At 50.2% G+C, this 25,067-nt stretch overlaps 1 protein-coding gene across 7 annotated transcripts; it reads left to right on the forward strand.

The window, feature by feature from the left end:
- The first annotated feature begins 1,100 nt into the window (after nucleotides 1–1,100).
- On the forward strand, nucleotides 1,101–24,353 carry SLC35E2B (solute carrier family 35 member E2B). Of its 7 annotated transcripts, none has more exons than XM_055306818.1 (11): nucleotides 1,101–1,184; nucleotides 3,737–3,852; nucleotides 6,197–6,372; nucleotides 11,012–11,389; nucleotides 11,592–11,727; nucleotides 12,120–12,247; nucleotides 13,649–13,769; nucleotides 15,478–15,531; nucleotides 16,012–16,084; nucleotides 18,666–18,811; nucleotides 21,553–24,353. In XM_055306818.1, the coding sequence occupies exons 2-11, from the start codon at nucleotides 3,782–3,784 to the stop codon at nucleotides 21,788–21,790; spliced, it is 1,521 nt and encodes a 506-aa protein (XP_055162793.1). In that variant the 5' UTR covers nucleotides 1,101–1,184; nucleotides 3,737–3,781; the 3' UTR covers nucleotides 21,791–24,353. The 7 variants fall into 7 exon arrangements, with proteins under 7 accessions (XP_055162793.1, XP_055162791.1, XP_055162794.1 ...); XM_055306816.1 differs by lacking the exon at nucleotides 1,101–1,184 and adding an exon at nucleotides 1,588–1,664; XM_055306815.1 differs by lacking the exon at nucleotides 1,101–1,184 and adding an exon at nucleotides 1,941–2,777.
- Nucleotides 24,354–25,067: the final 714 nt, after the last annotated feature.

A 25,067-nucleotide genomic window follows, 5' to 3' on the forward strand; every position in this document is an offset into this window, starting at 1 on the left:
TACCATTTCAAAACTGTGTCCCCAGATGAAACGTAAGAAAGATTTTGCTGTAAGAATGTTGAATTTTTATGAATTTGCTTTTGAAATTATCTGGCTATAAACAACTCACTCTCAAAACTCAAGACCACAGGGCAGTCATAAAGTATCTCAGGGTTTTGCGCAAAGAAGAAAAAACTTTTTTTAAAAAAAAGATTTTATTTATTTATTCATGATAGACATAGAGAGGCAGAGACACAGCAAGAGGGAGAAGCAGGCTCCATGCAGGGAGCCCCACGCAGGACTCGATCCCTGGACTCCAGGATCACGCCCTGGGCCAAAGGCAGGCACTGAACTGCTGAGCCACCCAGAGATCCCCAGAAAAACCTATTCTGTGAACTTTTGTTTAGATGGATGAAGCCCTTCTAAATACTTAAGGGATGATGAAGACGGCATCATATTATTATGTTCTGAGGTAGCCATGTTAAGTAAACACTAATTTGGCTTTTGCTGCTTTCCTTTCTCATTTTTCACCTTTGGTGGGGCTCCTGGGCAGCCCTGGGGGCTTCCTGCCAGGCTTGGCCCACCCTGTGGATGAGCCTAGGAAAAGCCCAACCTGAGAGCACTGTCTGCTAACTAGTCTGAAGTACTAATTTTAAATCTCTGTAAAGAAAAGAAAAAATAAATCGCTGTAAAGAAAAACAAGTGAGGGACGCGTGGGTGGCTTACTGGCCCTGATCCCAGGGTCCTGGGATTGAGCCCCCCCACCCCGCACGGTGGGGCTTCCTGCTTCTCTCTCTCCCTCTGCCCCTCCCCTGCTTGTGCTCTCAACTAAATAAATTGTATCTTTAAAAAGAAAAAAGAAAGTTGGCCTGGTTGGCCTGGATTTCCCGGCCCATCCCTCCAAGTCAAGGCCGGCCCAGTGGTCCCCAGGGGAATTAGAGGCCAGTGCACGTGTGCGCATACACACCCCCGTCTGGGCCGCGGTGGTGGGTTCCGGGGCGCTGTGGCCCGGCACCAGGCCTCGCCCAGTTCCGGGGCGGCGGCAGGGGAGCCCAGGTGCTCAGAAGTCCGAGAAGCCTGGCCCCAGGCGCGGCGGCGGCTCTGGAGGCGTCACTTCCGGCGCGTCGCTTCCGGTCGGTGGCATCCGTCCTCCCCCGGCCCGGCGGTCGCGTAGAGCGGGGCGGAGGGACGATGGCCGCCCCATGGTGAGGCGCTGCCCGCCCGGCCTCCGCTGCCTACGGGACAGAAGGGTCTGCTCGGGGCTTCCCGGCGCACGCGAAACGGCCCCGCCCGCGCCTCAGCCGCGCGCAGAGCCCCCGGGGCGTCGCAGCCCGCCCACCCCGACCCCAAGGCCGCGAGCGGCGCGCCCCGTCTGTACCCGGAAGCCGCGCTCTCCGGCCCGCGGCCCGCAGCCCACCTTAAATGCTGCGCGCCCTTAAGGCCCCGCCGTGGGGCGGGGTCGCCCCGTGTGTGGAGGGCGCCGCGCCCCCCGCCCGCCGTGCCGGGGGAGCTCGGCCCTCCCCAGAGTCCGGCGGCCCGGTCCTCGAGGCCGGCCGGTGAGCAGGCCCCGAGGCCCCGGGGTGGGCGCGCGTCGTCCAGGCTCGCGGGCGGAGGCCCCGGGCGTGTGCTCCCGGATGCGCACGGAGACCCCGCGCCGCTGTGGTCCCGCGGCCCCGCTGCGACCGGTGGGTGGAGGCGCCCGGCGGGCGCCCCGGAGCCCCGCATCCCCCTCTGCAGAGCAGGGCCCGGGACGCGGGGGACCGCTCTGGCCGCGGGGAGCCCCCAGGCTGGGTCATTGTCTCGGGGTGGTGGCCAGTCGGCCCGGAAAACGCTCAATACACGAAGCGGTCAGGTTGCCTCCAGTAGCTGCCGCACGCGCTGCGGCCCTAAGCCCGGCCGTCCGGCTCCCGGCCCCCTCCTCCGAGAAGCCCCCTGGCCCACCCCAGCGCCTTCGCCCGGCCCGGCCCGCCTCCTCCCACGCGCTTGCTCCGCCCACCTCCAGCCGCAGCCTCGCTGGCCCGAGGGCGCGCCCGCCCTTCCTGGCCGCCTGGGCCCAGCGGGGTGGGGGCAGCGCTGGGGGCACGGCCTAGAGCGGAGCCGGGTGGCCGACGCTGCGTCCGCCCTGGGGCCGGGGTGCCGTCGCGCACGGATGTCCTGCCGCGGGAAGCTGACCTCCGTGCAGTGGCCGAGTTGCCAGGCTGCCCAGGACCGTCCGTGAGTCGGGCTCCGGCGACGCCGCTGGGTGTACCGGCCGCGGCCACCAGGCCCCCTGCCCCGCGTCGCTCACTGCTGCTGTGAAGCGGGAGCCTGCTTAGACGTGCAGTCTTTGTTCAGTGGCTTCTTTAAAGTTTGGCTTTTTTAATGGAGTGGAATGTACTTTACCGAAAGTATTTGAATTTGCAAGTAACATTTTAAAGCAGAATGAAAGCGTATTAAACAGCATGAGAATGGGCATTAAGAGCGGAATAGAAAGGATTTTAGATGAGACAAATCCACTTGCAATGTAAACAAATTACAAAGTGGAGAGAAGCAAACCAGGATTTTAATGAACGTGGGATTACGCCTGTCAAAAGTTGCCGGTTCCTCTGAATCTTGTGTGCTTTTTAAATTGGGGCACATCGTGCAAAGGTCTAAGAACTCTGCTCTCACTTTATGACAAATATTTTTTTTTCAAAACTTGTCCAGCTACATTATGTCACCTTGGTAATAGGCCAGTGTTTATTACATACATACTCCATTGGATACTTGGATAGTATCCAGCTTTTCAGTGATAAAAACAAGACTATCTGTCTATTCTGGTAGGTACAAAGGGCCAGCGTGACCTTTGTTAAATTGTTTCTTTAGGACAGATTTCTCAGAGATGAAGTTTTTATTTATTTATTTTTAAGATTTATTTTTTCATGAGAGACACAGAGAGAGAGGCAGACAGGCAGAGGGAGAAGCAGGCTCCATGCAGGGAGCCCGATGTGGGACTCAATCCCAGAACTCCAGGACCACGCCCCGGGCCAAGGGCAGATGCTCAACCACTGAGCCACCCAGGTGCCCCTCCAGAAATGGAATTTTTTAATTATAGTGTATAAAACTTGTAGACTTTCAGTAAATTTTATCTAAAATGCCCTGCTGACAATTTGAACCAATCTAGATTTCCTTACCATGTGTTTGAGAACATCTTGAGTTGTTTGTTCTAGAACAGGAATTGTTATTCTCAGGCTGATGAGCCTTGGAATTTAGGACTCTGCAAAATTGGCTGGGGAAACATCAACGTCTTTATTTTCAGCAACCTCCAGCCGAACGTTTCTTCAGTGGTGAATGTTCCACGGTGACACTAGCGTGTAGCAGCAGCAGAGCCCAGGCCCCTTCCTGTCCCTGAGCCCCTCACTGCAAAGTTGAACAGAGTTCCAGTCCCCCTACCTCCCCACACCTGTTTAGGACATGTTAGGTAGTGGGGCACTTAAAGTCAAGATGTCATGTGTGCACATTCTGAGGACAGCTCTGGGCAGGAGAGCAGTCAAGAGCTGCTCCCTGGACGAGTAAAGATGATTTATTAGCCACCTACTCCACGCTGGTCAGAAAACGTTATGCCTTAGTTCTTGTTTGTGATACTATCTGAGAGGGAGATCACTCAGACCTTTATCACCAGTGACCTGGGGGTAGCCAGTGCTGCACCCTGTTTCCAGGCAGACTTGAAATCTACTGTTGGCTCTTAAAGCCAATTCTTTCTTGTCAGATGAAGGCCGCTGACCTTTAGTTTTTGCAGGACAAGAATTGCTTCTCTCTGAAAGCAACTTGAATCACATGGTCCATGAAGGAAGAGGCTGTGGAAGCACGGGAGCTGGAGTCCAGGAAGGCATTTGTGACCCCACCAGGACTTTGGTGAGTGTGACCCTTTGAGCTCAGGACCATTTGGCCTGCAGCTTTTCGTGTGTGCTCCCCAGCATTGGATCCTAGAGCAGCTGTACCGTTCCAAGCTTAAACTCCGGGCTAACGGCTGATTATAAACCTGATTTCATTTGATCCACGTTGAGACCTTTGTGTCTCAACTCCATTTGTATATTGCTGTATGTTACTCGTTTTTACTGTTGTCTGATGTCACATTGTATGAAAATTCCCTGCCTGACGTGTCCGTCCTCCTGTGAATAGATAGCTGGGTTTCTGCTGCAGATGCTCTTACTGGTGTCTTGTGGTGCACACGGGCTGGACTATCCGCAGGGGATGTTCTCTAGGTTGCAGTGGTTTGCAGGATCATGGTGAAGGCTGCCCGGTGGTGATTATCTAATTGTACCCCCCCTTCTACATCAGTCTGTTGATTTTGTAGTGGAAGGAAGAGCTTTCTTCTCTAACCCGTTTATCACTGGATGTTTGGGTACTTGTTTTATTCGTTAGGTTCTAACCTTGTGCCATCATTATTGACTTTCTCTTTCACACTGCCCCTGGATCTCTCTGGAGAATATTCTGTTCAGAAGGTACACGGGTGGGTTCTTGGTCTGCTGTCTTCACTGTGACTATGTCATTTATTTGGTTTGTGGTTTAGTTCACCTCTGTTTGTATCGCACTTCAGAAATTTTATTGAGTTGGGTTATTTTTGTTTTTTAAGCATGTGGAACATTAATAGAGTTCCAGAAGTCATAACTGTCTGAACAGATGTACTTGAGAACTGTTGTCTGCTCATATTCCCTCTCCGATCCACCTTCCTGCCCTGTCACCAGTCTCCTTGGGCTTGGGCTTATCTTCCTCACGTTTATTGTTGTTCAATGTGATTTTATTTTATTTTTAAAAGATTTTATTTATTTATTCATGAGAGACAGAGAGAGAAAGGCAGAGACACAGAGGGAAAAGTAGGCTCCATGGAGGAAACCCGATGCGGGACTTGATCCCAGGACTCCAGGATCACACTGAGTCAAAGGCAGACACTCAACCACTGAGCCTCCCAGGCATCCCTTATTTATTTATTTTTAGTCATCTCTACACCAGTGTGGGCCTCAAACTCATTACCCTGAAACCAAGAGCCACACAATCCCCGACCAAGCTAGCTGAGCACCCCTGCTTCATCTCTTTAAATTGCTTGTCTTCCCTGGTTTTCTCTGCTGGAACTTTCATGCTTATTTTTTTTTAAGATTTTATTTATTTTTTCATGAGAGAGAGAGAGGCAGAGACATAGGCAGAGGGACAAGCAGGCTTCATGCAGGAAGCCCTATGTGGGACTCGATCCCAGGTCTCCAGGATCACGCCCTGGGCTGAAGGCAGGCCCTCCACCATCGAGCTACCCAGGCGTCCTTTTCATGCTTATTTTTTCTCCATACTTGGGTTACCGTCACTGTATTATTTTGATTTCAGTCTCTGTGCTGCATTCCAGATAATTTCCTCCGACATTTTTCATTTCTTCGAACGTGGTAACTTTTTTCAGCTCTGTCGTGTCTGTGTAACCCATTAATTGAGATGTTTTGTATTTCAGATTTTTCAAACTTATTTTGAGGAACTTGTAGACTTACAGAAGAAACAACTGTACCTGTATGCTCTTCTCCCAGCTCCCCTCCTGATGTCCTCCATGACTTCAGTGAGATTTACTAAGTATTACCGGTGCATTGTTCCCAGCTAAATATCCATACAAAACTACCACGTAACCTGCAGACTGTGTTCAACTATGGTCAGCTTGCCACTGACGTCCGTTCTCTGGTGTGCGCTCCTGTCTGGGTGCTATCCCATATTGCATTCAGTGGCTGTGTTCCAGTGGTCTTTGCCGGTTCTTGACTTTGTGACCTGAGGACTTTTAGGTTTGTCTGACATATTTCCTCAACTAGATTTTCGGTCATGTGTCTGTGGCATGAAAACCACAGCAGTGCCAGGTTCTCCTTTAGTGCCTTGGATCAGGACAAACATGATGTCTCTCTGTCTCTAGTGATTTCAACTTTGGGCGATGTCTGCCAGTGTCTTGGGCTAAAGTCATGCCTCTCCCCTCTGATTAGATAGCACCTGAAAGGGAGCAGTTTGGATGCAAACACATCCTTTTTTCAGCCCTGCAATCGGGCGACTCCTCTCTGGACATTCATCCCTCCTGGCATCTTGAGTGGCATCTTGGGTCCCTGCATGGTGTCCTGTCACTCTGCTGCCCTTGGCTTGTCTGCCCCTCCCTGGAGCGCCAGGCAACTGCCCCTCCCCCACTGGCAGCCCTTCTCAGCAGGTAATCTTTGATCTTTGATCCCTATCCTTTGATCTTCAGGCCTGAACTGAGCAGGATTTTCTCCAGAGCTAATTTCTTCTCCTGGCACCAGACTACGGGTGTGACTGGGAGCAGGACCCAGAGAGCAGGTCCAGGTTCATGGCCCACCTGCCTCAAGTACCCCTGGCTGCTACTAGGGGATCCTGTCCTGAGTTGGAGCTTCCTCAGAGCCTCTGGTGAGATTTCGCTTCTGCTATCCTACACCTGATTTCCAAAGGCCCTTTTTGATGACATCTCCCTGTGGCTGGGCGCTTCGTGTCTCTGGTACCCCCCTTCCTGGGACCTGCTACCTCCTCCTCTGGCCTCCTTCCAGCCCCTTCCTCTAGTTCCTTGTCTTGCTCTTCTCCCAGCTGCATTCTCTGTCCAGGCCTCTCCTGGGGGTCGTGATTTCCATACTCAAAATCTGTCCTTTGCCTGTTGAATCTTTCAGAGAAGAGTCTCCTGGTCTCCTGCCTGTCCTCTCTGTGATCTTCAGTCCCTGCTTTCTCTGCAGACCAAGGCCTATTTCCACCCCCTAACCCCAGTCCCTGGAGGAGTCTGAGTGCTGTCACTCTCCTGGCTGAGCCCCTTGACATTCTTGCTTTTTTGCTTCTCTCCCCAACCTCCATGGGCTTCTATCTCACCAAACAAAGCAAGGAAGCAGTTGAGAATCCTGGTGTGACTGATAAGTCTTGATGTGAAGGATAGAGGCAGACCCAGTGTCTGTCATGCCTTGGACAGCTCCAGACCTGGTTTTCATATTTGGACTTGGTGTGGGAACCATGCACACTTGGAGGGCTCCTGCCCCTCAGTTACTCTGGCTGGACATGAGGCCAGGGGTCTGCCTGTCATTGTGCCTGGTTGTCACGTTGGCTCATCACTGGGCTGGGTAGGCTGCCTATGAAGATGTTGATGGTCACGGAAAGATTGTTCACTGGAAGGTGAGCATTTCTTGGTGGCCCAAGCATCTATCCTGGGCTTCCTGAGCCCTGTTATGGACATGGGGGATGGGAGCACTGGTTTGGTGGCTGCTGGGGCCCCAGCACCTGATGGTAGCCTCTGTGTGTATGGGAGGAGGGGAAAGTGCAACCTCTCACACACAGGAAGAGGAAGCTCCCAGGCACCAAGGAGCAGATGGTGAGGGTGGCCACCCCCAGTTACCAAGAGAGGCCCTCACCCTCTGAAGGTGGGTCTACAGGGCTGGACAGCAAGCTTCAGATCTGGGGATCTGGGGGCGGGCAGGCAAATTAGGTCTGCTAGAAGGTGCTGTGAGCCCTGCCCTCCCCTCACCATACAGCTTCCCTGCTTGGTTCTCACCAATGGGCTCTGGCCTAAACAAGCATGGAAGCATGGTGTCAGCAGCTGCTGGGGCTTGGGAACCAGCTGAGGACCTGGAAGATGCTCCTCCTGTTGACGAGAGCTCTTCAAGGTGCATGGGGCTCTTTTCCACATGGAAGTCTTGAGCTTATAGAAGAGTTTAGAAAATAGTATGCTGCCTCCCTACACACCTGCATGCCCTTTGCTTTCCCTCGAGTCCCATCCTTGCCGTCTCCCCCACCTCATGAACCTGAACCTGAGTTCCCTGCTCCCCACTCTTTTTCAGAACCTTTTCTATTTTCATTTCAAAATAATATTGGGGTTTTGGCATGTTTAACAGCCTTATGGGGAAACATGTTGAATATTTCCTTCTACTGCTTGGTCTTATCATTTCAGACCTCCAGCAGCTTTAAGATTTCCTTATTGGCTCTCATGGCAGAGCCCCACATCCAGCTGCTGTAGGCCTTGGCCTCACAGATGTGCTATGATCTGTTTCTGCCCCAGTAGACATTTAGGCTGTGTTTTGCTACTAACAGAAATGCTAGGGGCACTTGAGGTGCTCAGTCAGCTAAGCCCCCGACTCCTGATTTCAGCTCAGGTTATGACCTCGAGGTCCTGGGATGAGCCCAGCATTGAGCTTCATGCTCTGCGAGGAGTATGCTTCTCCCTCTCCCTCTGCCCCTCCCCCACCATGTGCTTGCATTCTCTCTCAAATAAATAAACCTTAGAAAAAAGGAAAGAAAGAAAGAAATGCTACATTAAACCCCATCCCCAGGCAAAGATGTGAGCATGCTTGAAGGGCTCATGGATCCCCTAGAACCACCAGCTCTGTGTCTACAGCCATCCTCAGCCATGCACCCTGTGAGTCATCTCTTCTTTTATTGTTTCTTGTCACTCGCAGAGACTCTTGAAGGGTTACATCCACACCAATTAGGTCTGGAACCTGCTTGCATTTGTGCTGCTGGGTGTTTTCAGCCTGGAACATTTAGTGACGGAACCCACAGAGCACCTCAATCACCCTGAACAAAACTGTGGGACTGGGCTGGAGAAGAGGAGGCAGAACAGGGGCACTGCAGTGGAGCCGGGCATTGTCAGTGTCCTGAGGCATTGAGGAGCTCGTGCTCAAGAGGAGGCAGTAGGAGCCCATGGAAGGAAGGGCCAGGCACACCCCATAGGGACAAGGTCACACATTCTGGGAAGATGCGGGTGCTTGCTGGGGCCTGTGGTGCTGAGTTCATGGTGGACAGAAGGACAGACATTGGGGGTCAAGGCATGGTAGGGGGAGGATGGCCGAGTCTCTGGTGCTACCTGTGCCTGGGTGATAGGAGCCAACTTTTGGGCATGGGGAAAATGAGTCTTAGGTTTGGGGCACCTGGGTGGCTCAGTGGTTGAGCACCTGCCTTTGGCTCAGTAGTGATCCTGGGGTCCTGGGATGGAGTCCTGCATCAGGCCCCTTGTGGGGAGCCTGCTTCTCTCTCTGTCTGTGTCTCTGTCTCTTTCTGTGTGTCTCATGAATAAATCAATAAAATTGTTAAAAACATGGGACACCTGGGTGGCTCAGCGGTTGAGCATCTGCCTTTGACTCAGGGCGTGATCCCGGAGTCCTGGGATCGAGTTCCACATCAGGCTTCCGGCATGAAGCCTGCTTCTCCCTTGGCCTATCTCTCTGCCTCTCTCTCTCTCTCTGTCTCTCATGAATAAATAAATTTAAAAAATAAAATCTTAAAAAAAAATTGTTAAAAACAAAACAACCCAAAGTCTTAAGCTTGAGGAGCTTTTGGGCACTTGTCTGCAGATGAACATCAGAGGGCAGCCCAGTTGACTCAGTGGTTTAGTGCCACCTTCAGCCCAGGGCCTGATCCTGGAGACCCGGGATAGAGTCCCACATCAGGCTCCCTGCATGGAGCCTGCTTCTCCCTCTGCCTATCTCTCTGCCCCCCCCCCTGTGTGTATCTCTCATGAATAAATAAATAAAATCTTAAAAAAAAAAGATGAGCAGCAGAGCTGGCAGGCTGAGCTGCCAAGGGAGGTCCTGCTGGAGGTGCCAGCCTACAAGAGAGGAGCTGCCAAGCCCCTGCTAGTGGTGTAGCCAGCTTAGCACCTGGATGCCTCATGCTACACACCGTGGAGTCAGGGATGCAATGTGATGGAGATTCTTTTAGATGTATCATGGGCAAGAGGAAACCCACAGACGTCAGAAGCTGTGGGAACAGGAGGCTTGCTGGAGACTCAGGTTTGAAGTCACTGGGGAAGGAGGTGGGATTCTGGCCCTCCTGAGATGGGGGCAGGCAGTTGTCACAGAGGACTTGCCTGGCCGCCATGGGAGAAGCTGAATCTGACTAAGCCTGTGATCTTAGGAAAGAGGACGGAGGCTCACTTGAGAAGCTGCTACCACAGGTCTGAGACCAGTCGCTAGGGGTTTGGTATGCTGCAGGTTTTGTCTAGAAAGTAGACACTTTTAGGGCATGTGACAGAGGCGGACCCCAAACCCTCACCCTGGGCCCAGGGTGGACAGTGGCCCCACACAACGTGATCTGCTAGAAGTGATTGTCATGTGACCCCCGGTGCTGGAGCCCACTGACACACAGAGAATCAAGGTGGTGCTGCTAAGGTCTCGGGTAAGGAACTGTCAGAGAACATAGAACAGAAGATGTAAGAAGGAACCAAAAGATCAGGAAAGAACAAAACACAGGGGCCCCCTAGCCAGCCTGGTTGAAAGAGCATACGACTCCTGATCCTGAGACCATGAGTTTGAGCCCTATGTTAGGTGTCGAGATTACTGTAAAAAAAAAAAAAAATTTTTTTTTTTTTTTAGTTAAAAAAGAACAAGATACTGTGAGAAAAACTGATCAATTTCAGGTGGAAACAAATAGAACTGGTTAATATATGAACAGTCAGGGTGCCTGGGTGGCTCAGCAGTTGAGCACCTGTCTTCTGCTCACATCATTGTCCCAGGGTCCTGGGATCGAGTCCCATATCGGGCTCCCCACGGGGAGCCTGCTCTGTCTCTGCCTGTGTCTCTGCCTCTCTCTGTGTCTCTCATGAATAAATAAATAAAATCTTTAAAAATATATGTGTATATGAACAGTCAGGTAAGGGCACGGGAGAGCAGCAAGGGTATCCATTTGGCACCAAGACCCACCAGCGGCCTGGGTGTGGCCTCTCCTCTGGGAACCAGTGATAAGGTGTGCAGCCCCTGGGGTGGCCTCAGGAGCCTGGGGGTTTGGTGGTCTGCAGGGGGGCATCCTGGGGTCTGCAGACAGCGGGCAGGTGGGGAAGGGCAGCTGGTGGAGGCTGTGGTTCTCAGCACCTCAGGCAGTGGAGATGGTTGCCATTGGGGTCCTTGTCCCAGCACAGGATGCTTTCACACAGATGTGAAAAGAAAGCCAAAATTCCACGTTTGCAGTTACTCCAAATTGGTGGTTACAACTTTTGAGGATGTTAAGATGTTCACAGTGAGTACTGCGCTTTCCTTATGGCTTGGGAGGGCAAGTCACGGTCCATGCTCTGTCCCTGCAGGTCCTCACCCCAGAGTCAGCCTAACTCATGCTGCCCTTGGCCTTGAGGAGACAAGCATGTCGGCCTCAGCCAAATCACTGGCACTGGCAGAGCTGGTCCCCGGCCCCGAGGACAAGCCCAAGGGGAGGCCGCTCCTTGCCTGGGGGTCTCTCTTTGGCCACCGCAGTGAGAAGATTGTTTTCGCCAGGGGCGAGGGAGCCCCTGAGGAGAATGTGCTCACCATAACCATCACGGAGACCACGGTCATAGAGTCAGACCTGGGCGTGTGGAGCTCGCGGGCTCTGCTGTACCTCACGCTGTGGTTCTTCTTCAGCTTCTGTACCCTTTTTCTCAACAAGTACATCCTGTCCTTGCTGGAAGGGGAGCCCAGCATGCTAGGTAGGTAACACAGGGCCTACCTTCCAGGGGTCAAGGCTAGGCTCCTGGGACTTGCAGGGCAGGGCTGGTTACATGAATTGGTCCTTGGGAAGGAGGGGCTATGGGTCGGGGTGTCGGATGTGTCTGGGGTGCAGAACCGCATGCTCCGTCTGCCTACACGCTAGGAAGGGAGTTCACACGCTCTCCTCTCCCTCTCCTTCAGGTGCGGTGCAGATGTTGTCAACTACGTTCATTGGATGCATTAAAATATTTGTTCCTTGCTGTTTATATCAACACAAAACCCGCCTTTCTTATCCACCCAATTTCATTATGATCATGCTGTTTGTGGGTCTAATGAGGTAAGGAATCTGATGTTCCAGTTGTGTGTTGCATGGCATGTCTTGGCCTCGCTAGGAGTGGGAGGCCAGTGGACTGACTCTACAACCACGTGATCACAGGCATGTTTCTGTTGTGGACTTTATGTAGTCATAAGAGCTGTCTGGATTTTAGGACAACAAATGTATTGGTTTTGTGGATCTGAATGCAATCAGATTTCTTTCTGGAAGTCATGAATCTAATTTAATAATGTTTTGAGAGTGACGCCCCTCATCTCAATGGGCCCGCCACTCTGGGGACATGGAGCAGCACCCCACAGTTTGCAGGGGTGCACCTAGGACTCCCCAGGGGAAGCAAGGAGGGGGGCGGGCAGCTGGATCCTCTGTCCCACTGACACTTTTTGGCTTATTTTTAGGTTTGCAACAGTGGTTTTGGGTCTGGTCAGCCTGAAAAACGTGGCGGTTTCATTTGCTGAGACGGTGAAGAGCTCTGCTCCCATTTTCACTGTGATTATGTCCCGGATGATCCTGGGGGAGTACACGGGTGAGTGTTCCTCTAGCCCCAGCGCCTCTTCCCCCTTGGGTAGGGGGTTCTTTCAGCAACAGCATGATGCTGGGGGTCACTTCTCCAAGGTGGACGGTTCATGTTTTGTGAACATGCCCTGGTGTAGGGAGTCTCCCACCACAATCTGCAGTCTATGTGGGGCCTGTCAGGGGGACACCCAGCAGAGCCTTGGACTCTATCCCAGGGCCCTGAGCATGCCCACACCCATGGATACCTCCCAACTGCAAAAGCAAATCCTTCCTAAGGGCAAAACGGCACTTGTAGCCTCCTGTTCTCTGGGTTTTCACACATACAGTCCATCATGAAACAGACATTTTTGGCGGGCTGGAGGACAAGACCACATGCTAGAGAACCGAGGCAGGGCTCACAGGCAGAGTGCTCAACATGCCAGATTCCCTTCCTCCAGCTCTCAGCCTGGCAACTGCATAGGCCTGGGAGCTGCTTCTCAGTGTGCTGGTGGCTCCCTAGAGACCTGGGTCTGAACAGCACTGTCCTGTGCCAGGAGGTGGCCATTGTCTCCAAAGGTCAGAGTGGAACCCTAACATGGAAGACTCTCCCTCGTCTACTTTGAATTTCACAGTAAACTAAATAGTATCTGAAATTGAAGCAACCAGAGGCCCAGTATCCTGTTTCCAAAGTGAGTGCTGTTCCGTCCTGCTCAATGGACTTTTTTTTACAAAGATTTTTTTTTTTTTAAGATTTTATTTATTTATTCATGAGAGACACAGAGAGAGGCAGAGACACAAGCAGAGGGAGAAGCAGGCTCCTGTGAAGAGCCCAATGTGGGACTCGATCCCAGGACCCCGGGATCACGCCCTGAACCAAAGGCAGACACTCAATCACTGAGCCACCCAGGTGCCCCTCAATGACATTTTTAACCTTTTGTGTCGAGTTTGTTCCTTAGATTTCAGAATGAGGCAGAGAAGTAATCTCCACATAGATTGCAGATTGTGGTGGGGGACTCTGTACACCAGGCCATGAAACTGCCCCCACCCTTGGCTCCCCCTTTTTGGACAGACTGGTCTGGAGACTGCTTGTCCACCCTCCTCATTCTCAAGCGAATTTCTGTGATGCCCGGCCAGGCAGGGCTCAGGGTCCCCCGGCTTATGCATCTTGCCCGTGGACCCAGCAGACACACCTCATGGAGATAGGCCTCACAAGGCTACTGGCCTGGGAGATGGTGGCAAGCTTATTGCGGGTATGGACGTTGATGTGTTGTAATTTCCCTCCAGTGTAAAGACTCAGAAGCTGCTTGTTTTTGAATGAAAGTGGAATTAGCAGCTTCCATGAGGGGTATGAAGATGGCCTTGGTGCCCAGAAGAGATTTTGCAGCAGGAAGACTGACCACCACATCTCTTTTGTGTATTTTGTCCTTTCTAGGGCTGCTGGTCAACCTCTCCCTCATCCCTGTCATGGGAGGCCTGGCACTGTGCACGGCCACAGAGATAAGCTTCAATGTCCTGGGGTTTTCGGCTGCATTGTCCACTAACATCATGGACTGGTGAGTCAGGAAGAGCATGGGGACACATGGTATGATTGGGATGGTGGACATTTAAGTTCAGATTAACCCAGAATTACATCTCACAGTTCAAAGCTGGACACATCTGATGCTGCCTTTTCCTAAATACCAAACGCCTCATATCCCAATAAGGTAACCTTTTCTAAAAAAAAAAAAAAAAAACCACAACAACTAGAATTTGACAACATGTGGTCTTAGTATTAAAAAGACTCATTGCCGGGAGGACACGGGTAACTAACAAATGCCAAATGCCCTTGTGGGGAAATGCCTCTACGTTCAGCTAAACAAAGGGGAAGAGGCCGTCCGATGCCTAGAACAAAGGGGCACTTTCTGGTCCGTGCCAGGGCCATGAGAGGCCGTGCCCACAGGGGCAGCCAGTGTCAAGTGCCAGACGAAAAGCACCACCTGGGAGGTTCCTTGTCCTGCAGCAGAAGGGGACATATGTTACGTTCTCGGTTGCTCTTTGGATTCTTGAGAGCAGGCATTCTGTATCCTGTATAGGCCATTGTGATGAGGTCCACGCTGAAGCCGTGGCTAGCCCTACTCTTTGAGAAGTAGTGATGGCTTCTAGGTCTCCTGTTTCTGGGAAAGAGAGGAAACAGACACATGGGTGTTTATTATTGCCTTTCCTGTTTAAGTCAGACAGGCTTGCCCTGAGGTTTTCAATACTAGGGCCAAGTGAAAATTTAAAAGTCACCTTTAATTTCATTTTGACATTTAGATGTATTTCCTTCCGGCTTTTTCCCCCTGTGTTTGTAGCTCCTAGAAATCTAATACAGCCTCATCATGCATTCGGCCTGTGCCTGGCTCTGCTCTCTCTGTGTGGTCCTGTGAGCATCCCATGCTGGCACCAGGGGCTCTCAGAAACCTGGGCCTTATGATTGCCTCCTGCAAATTAGTGACTCCTTGTCTACATGTGCAGGGAGTGTCTCTTCACATGAGCTCCATTGGAGTTTCTGACGCTGTGCAGGGTAAATGCCCACCAGAGAGACAGAGCCTGTGAGCATCCACAAGGGCCCTTGAGCCATGCTGCCAGGGTTGCCCACAAGATTGTTTTGATTTCTAGTTCCTTAGTGAGGGCTTTAGTCTTTTCTGGTCCTCAATGAAGTTTTTGCATCAAACAAAATGAAACAAACCTCTGCTTCTAGAGTCCAGAGAACAGAGTCCCTAGGGGAAGTGACAAGCCCTTTGGTTCCTGAGGAAGCTAAGCACTGTTTCATTTTCTCGTTGGCCATGTGTGTATTTCCCCTGTGGTTTGTCTGTTCCGTTCAGGAATTTTGTCCATTGTTTTTTCACTGGTGTCTTCATGAGCTTAGACTGTTTTGTTCACTTTCTTCCATGTGTTGAGTCCTCAGGTGTCCAGCCTGTGGCAGTTACTGATTTTTGGGGACTCTTGGCTCAAGGTGAGGTTTTATGCAGCACTTAGGTCAGGATTCTCTGACCTCTAAGATCTGGGTGACCTCAGGCACATCACTCAATCTCTGAGTACCTCAGTTTACCCTTCTGTAAAGGGGGCCATTCATGGAGTCCCCCTCACAGTGAAACAACACCCAGGATATCTCCAGCATGGCCTGGCTCCTAGCAGACATGCAGGGCCATCATTGCTTAGGAGGAGGCAGACACGAGGTCCCTTTGAGGTCCACGCTAACTTCTTGCATCGCCAGCTAACCTCTTCTTTTCTTTATTCTAGTTTGCAAAATGTTTTTTCAAAAAAACTCCTGAGCGGGGACAAATACAGGTTCTCGTAAGTATTGTTAGCCCATGAAACTCCCCAACTTTTAGGCCTGAGAGGACCTTTTGCCCCTTTGAGCTTTCATAATCCACGTAGACCTGACACTTTTCCCGCTTGGGCTTAAATGGCTTTTAAAACTACTTTGTGGAGGGGGTGCTTGGCTGGCCCAGTCAGAGGAGCAGGTGACTCTTGGTTGCAGGGTGTGAGTTTGAGCCCCATGTTGGGTGCAGAGATTACTAAAAGAAAAAAGAAAAGAAACTTTGAAGAATAAATAAATAAAAGTGCTTTGTGGAAACTTGGAAGAAAAACCCCATCTGTTTCCAGCTGCCTTTTAATCTGCGGTAGCCACGCAGACTGGCCATCACACACAGGCCCTCCCTGTCCCCCAGGACAAAACAAACTTGTCACGCACTGGGTACTCTAGAGCTGCCTGCCGGAGGCCTGGCCTCTGCCATGGAGAGAGGCCTTCAGGTCCCTGTGTTGCCCCTGCAGGGCGGCAGAGCTGCAGTTCTACACCAGTGCCGCAGCCGTGGCCATGCTGGTTCCCGCCTGGATCTTCTTCATGGTGAGTGTCAGGACACCACCTGGCGCCTGGGCTGCTGTTTACCTGTAGTGATAGTGACTTGGGAGCAGGACGCTTTAACTTTCCAGATCATGTGGATAGCTCCTTGGTGTCATGGCTTTGCTGCATTGTTCACAAAGTTTCAGCAATGTGCCCTTGAGGCAAAGGCAGAGAAAGTGGAAGCCAAACCATGTACGGGTCTCTGACATGGGCTTCTGCATGTAGAGGCCAATCTGTAGCTGTGGGAGTTTCCTGAAATTTTTGTGTGAGGGTTTCTAGACTTGTTTCTTTCTTTTTTTTTTTTTTTTTTATGATAGTCACAGAGAGAGAGAGAGAGGCAGAGACATAGGCAGAGGGAGCCGGAGAAGCAGGCTCCATGCACCAGGAGCCCGACGTGGGATTCGATCCCAGGTCTCCAGGATCGCGCCCTGGGCCAAAGGCAGGCACTAAACCGCTGCGCCACCCAGGGATCCCTGTTTATTTCCATTTTAAAATAACATGTGCAAATAAATAAAATAAAATAAAATGTGCCTTAGCTATAGAGCAATGAACGGGCAGGAGTATATAAACAAGAAAGTCTGTCTCCTGATCTCTCCTGGACCCACTCCTTCCTACAAAGTTCCCTTCCAGACCTGTCTACATGGCTAGAAACATACTCAAATATACATGTATGTAGTATGATTCCACTAGTGTTATAAAAGTATATATATATATATATATATATATATATATATATGCGCAGATCTTTCTTTTTTTTTTAAACACAAACAGAACTGGGCTGTTTTGTCCTTTGTGCTCTGAAGTGTGGCTGTGCCCGATTTGTCACTGCCTCATCAACAGACACCTGACTGCTTGGTGCATTTCATACAGAACAAGGAGTTTCTTGTGTTATGTCGTTAGCAGATGAGATTGTTTCTGTAGGATACATTTTTGGAATTGGAACAATTGATTGAAAGAATGTGCATACCTGAAAATATTTTTATTGTGGTAAAATGTACATAAACATAAAATTCACCATTCCAACCATTTTAAAGTGTACATCAAATATGTCCACATTGTCGTATAATCACCATCACCATCTGTTTGTAGACTTTCACTGTGTCCCCATGAAACAGTAGCTTCCCATTTCCCTCATGGGGGAGGCGAGACTCTGCTTGTCCCTGTTAGGGTCCCTGGCGGGGCCATTAAGCGGGGACGAGCCCCCAGACTGATTTAACATAAGCTTCACATGACACGGGGGCCCCGAGGAATCCGAGATCCAGAGGAGGGGCACAGCAAGCCTATGTGCTCACCTGCAGGCTGAGCAGGGAGAGGGGACTGCAGGAGGGCAGTGGCGTGCTGGCTGCAGGCAGATGGGGACAATGTTAGCAGGGCCCGCCCAACTCTCCGTCTCTGGCAGTGAGTGTATGTATGTCTTTCCTCCCACTGCATGGGCGTCCTCCACGGGGTCCTGTCTCCTGCTTCTCGGGGAGAAAAAGGGAGGTCAGAGCCCTTCTTGCTCTTGCTGTTTTTTTTTTTTTCCTCTTGCTGTTTTTTAAGGGTCTTCAGACCAAAGTAATCCTGATGCCAAAGTGACATATTTGTGTTCTGAGCTCCTTCACCCCCGGCCCAGCCCCCAGCACCTACACTGTAGTTGGATCCGTAAGGATACAGGTCCTTCAGACAAGTAGAATCCTGTGGGATTTGTCCTCTGGGGACTGGCTTATGTCACTGAGCATGTTGTCCTCAAGGACCATCCACGTAGCAGGTGTCAGCACTTCCTTCATTTTTTCTTTTTAAGATTTTATTTATTCATGAGAGACACACAGAGAGAGGCAGAGACACAAGCAGAGGGAGAAGCAGGCTTCATGCAGGAAGCCCGATGTGGGACTTGATCCCGGGACTCCAGGATCATGCCCTGAGCCAAAGGCAGACGCTCATCTGCTGAGCCATCCAGGTGTTCTCAGCACTTCCTTCTTTTTAAGACTGAGGACCATTCCCTGTGTTGTTGGGCCATGTTCTGTTTGTCCACCCATCAATGGACACCTGGGTTGCTTCCACATTTTGGCTCTGGTGAAAAGTTCTGCTGTGAATGTGAGCATGCATATAAGACACTGCTTAGTTCTTTTGGGCTTATATCCAGAAGTAGGGTTGCTGGTTTTTGCAGTAGTTCTCTGTTTAACTTTTTGAAGACCAACCAAACTGTTTTCCAAAGTAGCAGCACCATGTTACCTTCCTGCCAACAGTGCACGAGGGCTCCAACTGCCCTACAATCTTGCCTGCACTTGTCATTTCTGTTCTTTCAGTTTTGGTGGTAGCCATCCTAATGGGTGTGAGATAGTCTTCTGTTGTGCTGTTGGTTTTTATTTCCCTGATGATCAGTGATGTCGAGCACCTTCTCATGTGCTTATTGGCCATGTGTATATGCATGTTTAGAATGTTGGTAGATGCTGTTTGGTTGTCACCCCAGAAGGCTATTTTCAGAGCACTCCTCAGCAACAGTTTACCCAGATTACTAGGTACCTGTGACCCCACTCTTTTCTGTGGGTGAGCAGTGAAAGGAAGACTGGCACCAGCAGAGCATTGTTTTTGTTCTGGCACATAGGACTTGCCAGTGATCGGCAGAAGTGGGAAGAGCTTCAGTTACAGCCAGGATGTCGTGTTGTTGCTGCTGATGGATGGTGTTCTGTTCCACCTACAGAGTGTCACGGCCTATGCCCTCATGGGTAAAATTTCCCCTGTGACTTTCAGGTAAGCATAGTAGCTTCCCGAGAGATGAAACATGTCCAGGTAATTTGCAAAGAACAAGGATTTATTTTATTTTATTTCACTTCATTTCATTTCATTTTATTACTTTATTATTTTTTTAAGAACAAGAATTTAAATCTAGGTATTGGGGATCCCTGGGTGGCACAGCGGTTTGGCGCCTGCCTTTGGCCCAGGGTGCGATCCTGGAGACCCCGGATCGAATCCCACATCGGGCTCCCGGTGCATGGAGCCTGCTTCTCCCTCTGCCTATGTCTCTGCCTCTCTCTCTCTCTCTGTGGGACTATCATAAATAAATAAAAATTAAAAAAAAATAAAATAAATCTAGGTATTGTTATAAAAGGTATTTGTGATTGTCAGATGCTGAAGTGAGGGTCGTGGCCTCAATTTGTGATCACTAGGTTGTGCTGTTTTGGTGCTATTTGAAATACAGGGAAGCGCGTGACATAAATCTTTAGGGAACTTGCTTCCACAAGGAGTCTACACATTAGCATGGAAACTGTCCAGAGTGGTTTGAATATTTTCTGTCTGGACTAGAATGTCAGTACAACTGCCTGTGATGCTGGAATGTTCTTCTTCCGGCTTCTCAGCGGGGGAGCCATGAGCACCTGTGGTGTGGTGAGTGCAGTAAGCAACTGAATTCTTTTTTTTTTTTTTTAAGATTTTATTTATTTATTTATTTATTTATTTATTTATTTATTTATTTATTTATTTATTTGAGAGAGAGAGAGAGAGAGCACGCAAGCGAATAAGCAGAGGGAACAGTAGGAACACCTGGATGGCTCAGCGGTTAAGCCTCTGCATGTGGCTCAGGGTGTGATCCTGGGGTCCCAGGATCAAGTCCCATATCGGGCTCCCTGCATGGAGAGCCTGCTTCTCCCTCTGCCTATGTCTCTGCCTCTATGTCTGTGTCTCTCATGAATAAATAAATAAAATCTTCAAAAAAAAAAAAAGCAGGGGAATAGTAGAGGAGAGGCAGAGGGAGAAGCAAGAGTCCTTGCTGAGCAGAGAGCCAAATATGTGGCTTGATCCCAGGACCCTGTGGTCATGACCGGAGCCAAAGTCAGATGCTTAACTGACTGAACCAGCCAGGTGCCCCAAGGAACTGAATTCCTAATTTTATCTATGGCTCCCATATGGCAGTCTTAGGCTCTCATATTGGAGGCACAGCCCTGGAAACTGAGAGGTGAGCCAACGGCCTCACTTGCTTCTCTTCATTTCTGTAACTGGAAGCGTTTAATGAAAGCACCATTTCAAGACTGCAGTTTTAAGTAACAAGCAGAAAAGCATGAGCTCATGTCACCGGTGGGCCTAGAAACTAACCTCAGCAGCTTTGGCCACATCATGTCCTAGAAGTCAGTGGGGCCTTTTTTTTTTTTTTTTTTTTTTAAACTTCTGAACTGGTGGCAGAGAAGTGGAAGTATCTGCAGTTGTGAAGACCTTGGTGGGCTGGCTTGAATTGCACTGCTCGAAAGCCTCACTCATCAGGCTTCGCCAGTCAGACCTCTTGTCTCCCTGTGGCCTTTCTAGGGCAGCTCTCACTCCTCCCTACTCACATTGGTCTGGCCTGGGTCAGTGCAGCAGCTGTCTGGTGCACCAGTCACATTCTGCATTCTGGAGGTCCAGGGCTGGAGCCAGTGCCAGGGCTGGAGCCAGTGCTGTGCCCTGACTTGGGACTCAGGTAGTCCTCTTGTTTCCTGGGTCCTGAGTGGGAAAGGTCTGCAAAATGTTGATTTTTATGTTCTCCTGAAGCCCATGGCAGTAACTGTCTCTGTCACAAGTCCTAGTAACCATTTGGGGCCAGGAATTATCCCAAAAACTTTTTCAGCAATTGTTAGTGATAGTTCAAAAAAGGGCAAAAAGCAGAAAACCAATTCTTTTTACAGAAGATAGCTTTTTTGTGTATTTCATTCATATCATAAGAGCAATACTTAACTCATGATAGGAAGTTTGGAAAAATACAAAAAGTAAAGCATAAGTAGTCCACAATTCCCAGACACAAGCACTGTTAACAGTTCAATGTATTTCACATTAACTTCATTTTTATGGGGTCTTTGCCTTACTCGCACGGTGCTATTTTCACTGATCAGACAGTCTCCTTGAGAGGCTGGGTGTTGTCCCTGTGGCCTCTCTGGGGCAATTCCAGCTCCTCCTGGCCCATGTCGGTCTGGCCCTTGTAGTAAGGGCACTATAGCCATCTGCAAAGTCCTCTTGTTCTTTAGACGCAAGCTGAACTATTTAGGGGCAAATGTTTACTTAAAAGTATTTAAAAAAAAAAAGTATTTCGGGGCAGCCCAAATGGCTCAGCAGTTTAGCGCCACCTTTGGTCCAGGGCGTGATCCTAGAGACCCGTGATCAAGTCCACGTCGGCTCCCTGCATGGAGCCTGCTTCTCCCTTGGCCTGTCTCTGCCTCTCTCTCTCTCTCTCTCTCTCTCTCTCTCTCTCATGAATAAATAAGTAAAATCTCTAAAAAGTAAAAATAAAAAAATAAAAGTATTTCAGTCTCAGAAAAGGATGAAGCATATAAAACAAAATATTTAGGGAAGCATATAAAACAAAATATTTAGGGAATATGGCTGTTCATTATAACCCGTCCCTGCTTCTCTGTTTGACACCTTTCCCAATAAAAAGAAAGGAGGAAGGAGCCAGCAAGGGAGTGCCCCTGGCCTGTGCAGGTGGGTGGGCAGGTGGGTCAAACCCAGGCCGTAACCCCCTGTCATTGCAGTGTCGCCAGCACCGTGAAGCACGCCTTGTCCATTTGGCTCAGTATTATAGTGTTCGGCAACAGAGTCACCAGCCTGTCAGCCATCGGCACCATCCTCGTGACAGCTGGTGTCCTGCTCTACAACAAAGCCAAGCAGCGCCAGCGGGAGGCCATGCAGAGCCTGGCTGTGGCCACCAGCCGGACACCAGAGGATGAAGGGGAGCCATTGACCTCCAAGGACCTCAGACCACACCACTGAACTCTGGAAGCCTCGGCAGGTGCCCAGGGCCCCGAGGCGCCGCCCACTGCTGCTGTCCTCCTCGCTGACACGGACATCCAGCCTCCTGGGCCAGTGGGGTGCAGGAGGCCGAGGGATGTGCCGCCTTCCCTGCTCCTTTCTTGGGTTTTCAGTGAAAACCAATGGGAACTAGAACAGGGATCCCAAATGTCAGCTTCCTGGGGTGGAGACCAGAGCCAGCTGCTGCTGAGCCATGGCCACGTAATGTGAAAACCCCCTCCTGCTGACCCTGTGGTGAGCACAACTGGCTTCTGCACGCTCTCACCAGCACGCAGAGCTGGCTGCAGCGAGCCCAGGTCCTAGTTCCTCTGTGGGTAACAGCCACAGCTGCCAACATGCACCATTCCTGCTGCTTGGTGCTTGCCATTGGAGGCCAGTGAAGGCATGCCCTGCCCTTCCACCATCTGGGGAGACTGCCCTGCTGAGACAGGCCGAAGTGCCCACTGCCTGGGTTGGAGGCCACAGCAGCCAAGTGACCACAGAGTCAGGAAATAATGGAAAGGGAACAGAAGGGCACAGTAATAAGGGTCCCTGCTGCTGACAGCAGGCTGTTGGGCCCTTGCCTTCCTGCCCTCCCACCCAAGGTGTCCTCTCCACCCCAAAACTCCCAACATCCACTACCACTTAGGGAAAGGCCACTTGTGGAAGGGAAGGTGCCCTGCCCCTTCCAGGATCTCTGCTGCACTAGGCCCCCTACCTCCTGAGGGTCCCAACCCTTACCCGTGGCAGGCCTTCAGTCAGGGACCCCTAATGTAGTGATTGCTGGTTCCAGAGGTGGAGGACAGACATGTGGCATTTACTCAGGACAGGGATATACTGACATTCCTTTTTGTTTTTTTGGGCCCCTGTGTGTAACCTAGAGGTGCTCCTGCCATCATCCTGCTCGTCAGGGCCCACACCATACTTTGTCTTGTGGACAAGGGTGTTAAAGGTTTCCCTCATGAATGAATGAACAGGGAAGCACTGGGAAGAATATTTGGAGTGTTCACAGTTTTTGTCACACTGCACTGAAAATGACAGTGAAGTTTTTAAAGAAGGAAGCAGGTGGCTTCTGGAAGGCATCCCCCACGGCAGGTAACCCACACTGAACCTGCTGCCTGGCTTGGCCTGCTTCCCACCTCCCAGAACAGACAGTCCACCACACTGGGTATCGGAGTCCTCTGTTGAGTTCAGGCTCCTACCCTCTTCACTCTGTTCATCTCACATCCTGGTGGGATTTCTGATTGAGGCGCAGTCTGCTACCAGCCAGGCTTTGCAACCTCTCCATGGTGACAAGCTCAAGCACTGGGGCATGTCACCTACAGCCTGACTTCAAGGACGGAGGACAGAGGACATAGTCTCTGAGTCCTGCCCCCACTGAGTGAACCAGCCAACATGAGTGCCTCAGGCACTAATGGCTCCCTCATCTGATTTCCTCTCCCTGTTGTTCACATCCTTGGCTCCCATCATCTCTTCCCTGGTTTTCCAGTTGGCTTCTCGACTGGAAAATGTAAAAATAGGCCCTCCTAGAGATCAATCTCTTGGACACAAAGAGCAATAATCACGTCTCATTAACTTCTGCCTACTTGAAAAAGCTTGCCATGATGATGGGTTAAAATTAGACCTTTAAAACTACAACCTTTTTTTTTTTAATCAATGCCCATTATTTTCCGCCAAAAACAAATAAAAAACTACAACCTTTTTATGAAGTTGACTTCCTGTGTCTAGAGGACAGGCAGGTGTGTGCTCGCCTGCATACCAAGCTCACCTCCACCATGAAGCTGTTTCTAATGAGACTTTCCCCAGGTTTCTATCCTCTTTCCTCTCTGCTTCCTTCAAAAACAACAGCGAAGAGGACTCACTGGAGGTGGATGGGGTGGCAGGATGTGCGTGGATCTGTGAGGACCAGGGGAAAGCACAGCTTCCACAGGGCCGTGCCCCTGCCCTTCAAGAATGTGGCTTCCATGGCCAGCTACTGATGGGATGTGAGCAGAGATCACATCTGCGGTCGGTCATCCTGCTGCAAGATGATTTCTGTTGCCTGTCTCATGGATGTGGTTATTTGAGTGTAACCAGATGGGCAGCGCCTGCTTCTGAGCCTCATGAGAGACCTGGGTCCAAGTCTCCTATGGAACCAACCACCCTGCACGTCACCTGCCCTGTCTCCTCACAAGTGGCTGTCTGCTAGTTTTGATTTTCCAGATTCTTGGATCAGAAACAAAATGAAGATTTTTTTTTCTAAAGTATTACAAAACGAGGTAATTTCCAACAAAACTGCTTTTGAGACATTGCCTCAGAACACAAGCTATGGTCAGCACTGCCCTCGCCTGGGGCTTACGTTCCTTCTTCCATTGACTGGTCTCCGCCCTGAAGCCGTCCACATCCTGCATGTCCAGGACAGTCCTGCCAGGAGACAAAACCCATGGCCTGTCTTGGCCATTTGTTGAATGAATGTATAGACGTATGTTTTTTTATTAGCTCTATGTAGTAGTGTTTATAGTATGTTCTTATTGAACCATTGAAGACATGCTTGTATCAACATTGACACTGGGTGTCATCACTTACTTGGTCATTTCCTACTATGTCCATGGTTGTTGTTTGTGCCTTTGCAAAAAACACTTCAAACAGGTCTCAAGTCAGGTTATCTGCTACCTACATCGCTATCTAGAGATGTACATATGTCTGGCTTTCAATGAAACTTCCACTGAAGAGCATAAAAAATTAAAAAAAAAATCCAAGTCATTATTTCCCGTATATCAGCATTAAAATAATCTGCCCTGGGAAGCTGAGAAGATTCTTGCACAATCCAAAATGTGTCTTTATTTTGAGAAAAATATACATGGTGAATCAGAAACGGTCACGTGCTGCACAAAAAACATCGGCCAAGTGCAGTTCTGCTTGTAACCTCCCCTGGAAATGCTCTTCCCAGAACCAGTGGGTTCTGGGCAGGCCAATAGGGTTGACATGTGTACCACGGGGATTTTTACGTCCGAGTGATGTGCTTTCCCAAGGCCTGAAAGTATTTTCATGATTTCCCTGGGTTTGAATAATTAAACAAGGATATTATTGCAGACAAAAATATTTTTTTGCCTTTGACCAACATCATACTAAGATCTTCATTCTTTCACAAAAACTGTACATGCTCTGGTTGGGTCCTCTTCATTTCCTTAGTTTATAAAAAAGAATGCCCCAGCTACCCGGTGAATCTGCCTGTTTCCCTCTGTCCTGGCTGAGGAGCCAAGAGCAGAGGTGAGCTTGT

The sequence above is a fragment of the Nyctereutes procyonoides genome, unplaced genomic scaffold (assembly GCF_905146905.1).
Source record: "Nyctereutes procyonoides isolate TBG_1078 unplaced genomic scaffold, NYPRO_anot_genome, whole genome shotgun sequence".
Classification (NCBI taxonomy): domain Eukaryota; kingdom Metazoa; phylum Chordata; class Mammalia; order Carnivora; family Canidae; genus Nyctereutes; species Nyctereutes procyonoides.